Source organism: Blastomyces gilchristii (assembly GCF_000003855.2).
Source record: "Blastomyces gilchristii SLH14081 genomic scaffold supercont1.1, whole genome shotgun sequence".
NCBI lineage: Eukaryota > Fungi > Ascomycota > Eurotiomycetes > Onygenales > Ajellomycetaceae > Blastomyces > Blastomyces gilchristii.
The window spans coordinates 3,622,702-3,624,599 of NW_003101682.1; the positions used below are offsets into that span (position 1 = coordinate 3,622,702).

General features: G+C 31.0%; 1 protein-coding gene across 1 annotated transcript; it reads right to left on the reverse strand.

The window, feature by feature from the left end:
• Window positions 1-230: 230 nt before the first annotated feature.
• BDBG_00513 (uncharacterized protein) lies at window positions 231-644 on the reverse strand (the record flags this gene model as incomplete). The annotated part of the gene is made up of 1 exon (XM_002629221.1): window positions 231-644. The coding sequence occupies one exon, from the start codon at window positions 642-644 to the stop codon at window positions 231-233; it is 414 nt and encodes a 137-aa protein (XP_002629267.1).
• Window positions 645-1,898: the final 1,254 nt, after the last annotated feature.

Here is a 1,898-nt window from a genome sequence, read left to right on the forward strand (position 1 = left end):
CTCTTTTAGTATGAATATACAATAAAAATAACAAAAAAAGTTTAAACACTTTTCAAAAATCACATTTATTTACAACAATGTGAATAGAAACTCAAATTGTATTTATTCTTATCTTCAAATTATATTTGAATAAAAAGTTGATTTTGTACTTCTTCAGAAACTGAATTTTGATGCTGAGTAAAAGTATATTATTTTTTATTCAAGCTACTACTGCTTTCTATCTATACATTTCATCTCAACCGCTTCACCACGAACTCGCTCGATTTTTTGAATAAGAACCCGCCTATAGATCCATCGAAAAGCCCTCGATCATACAAGCATTTTGACCCCATCGCCGACCGCATACCGCGTGTGGTGGTGGAGTTATCCAGCCAAATGTGAACCAGACATTGTTCAAAACTCCTGTGTGAGATTATCCCCCATTCTCCCCTACCACACCACAACCCCAGGCCAAATTGCCATACAAATTGTAAGGTGAAAAGACCTAGCCATATGCACCAATCTTCTCGATTTTGGAAGATCCCTGATCTGTAATTGTGGAGATATCTGAGGAGTGACATCCGCGAAAACCCTGTCCATCTTTGATGTTTGAAAACACCAACACCAAGTCCCACTCTCGTACCGCCCTTCCCAATCTGGCCCATCCCTGACAGAAAAATACAAAAAGATACCTCAGCAATAATATCAAGTATATAATCAACAGACACTTCTGAAGTGCAATCTCCACAAATACCCTGTCTGTCTTCAGTGTATCTAGACATCAACACCAAGTCTCACCCTTGTATCACTTCTCTCAATCTGGCCCATCCTCGGCAGAACAATACAAAAAGATACCTTGGCAACAGTACTTGATACATAATCAGTGAACAATGAGTCAACAGAATAAGTCAACAGCATATCAATCACTATAAATTCAGTATATCTCAAGATCTGACTGAGCCTTTAATCTCTGCACAGTGAGATATATTAAATCTAGTTTTAATATCTCAATATTCAATAGATTCTGCAAGAGATTGAGAACAGCAATACTAGATTTCTATTGAATTTAAGAATTAAATCTATATTGATATAATCATTGACAAAGTTCTTTATTTTAAGATATAAATAACCAGTTCCTCTACATTCTGCTGACAATATTTATATTATTATATAGACACAGACTTATATTCTCTATAATATCAAGACTCTGAAGAGAGAAAGTCTTGATAGAGAATATATAGTAGTGTATATCTTAGCAGTTTCTATCTCATTCTTCTGCAGCAGTTAATGCAAAAAAAAAAGATCTTAGAAATAGTTTTTTACTTCTCTTGAAAAAGTAAGATGTTTTTCTCTGAATTTTATACAATATTCTTAGAAAGAATTAAAAACAGAGTTGTTTTCTGTCATAATTTCATATTCTTTGAAGTAAGAATTACTTTTTCAGAGACTGAAGAGCTTTCATTAATACTTGATTCTCTTTTACACTCTTTATTAACTGATTTTAGTTGCACACTTATTATGTGAGAAGAATTGAATGATTTAGAATAAAATTGAATAGTTTTAATCAATTTCTCTGCAAAAAATTAACTTATTTTTTGTCAGTTTTTCTCTCAAAAACTGTTATATTATCTGATTTATTATTAATTGATATCATACTTTTTCTCACTGTATTTCAAGAAAGAGTTTATAAAGATTTTATTGATTTATTTTAAAAATCAATTTTAGTTTATTAAATTCTCTTCAAAAATCTAATCTAGTTACTGAACTAGTGTGAAAAAAATCAGATATTTTATACACAAAAGTCTTTCATTCTTCTTTTCAAACAGTCTGATTAACTTCTCAATTAAAAATAGACTAATCAATCTTTTAACTGAAACAGTCTGATCAACTTTTCACTTGAAAATAGATTAATAAATCTC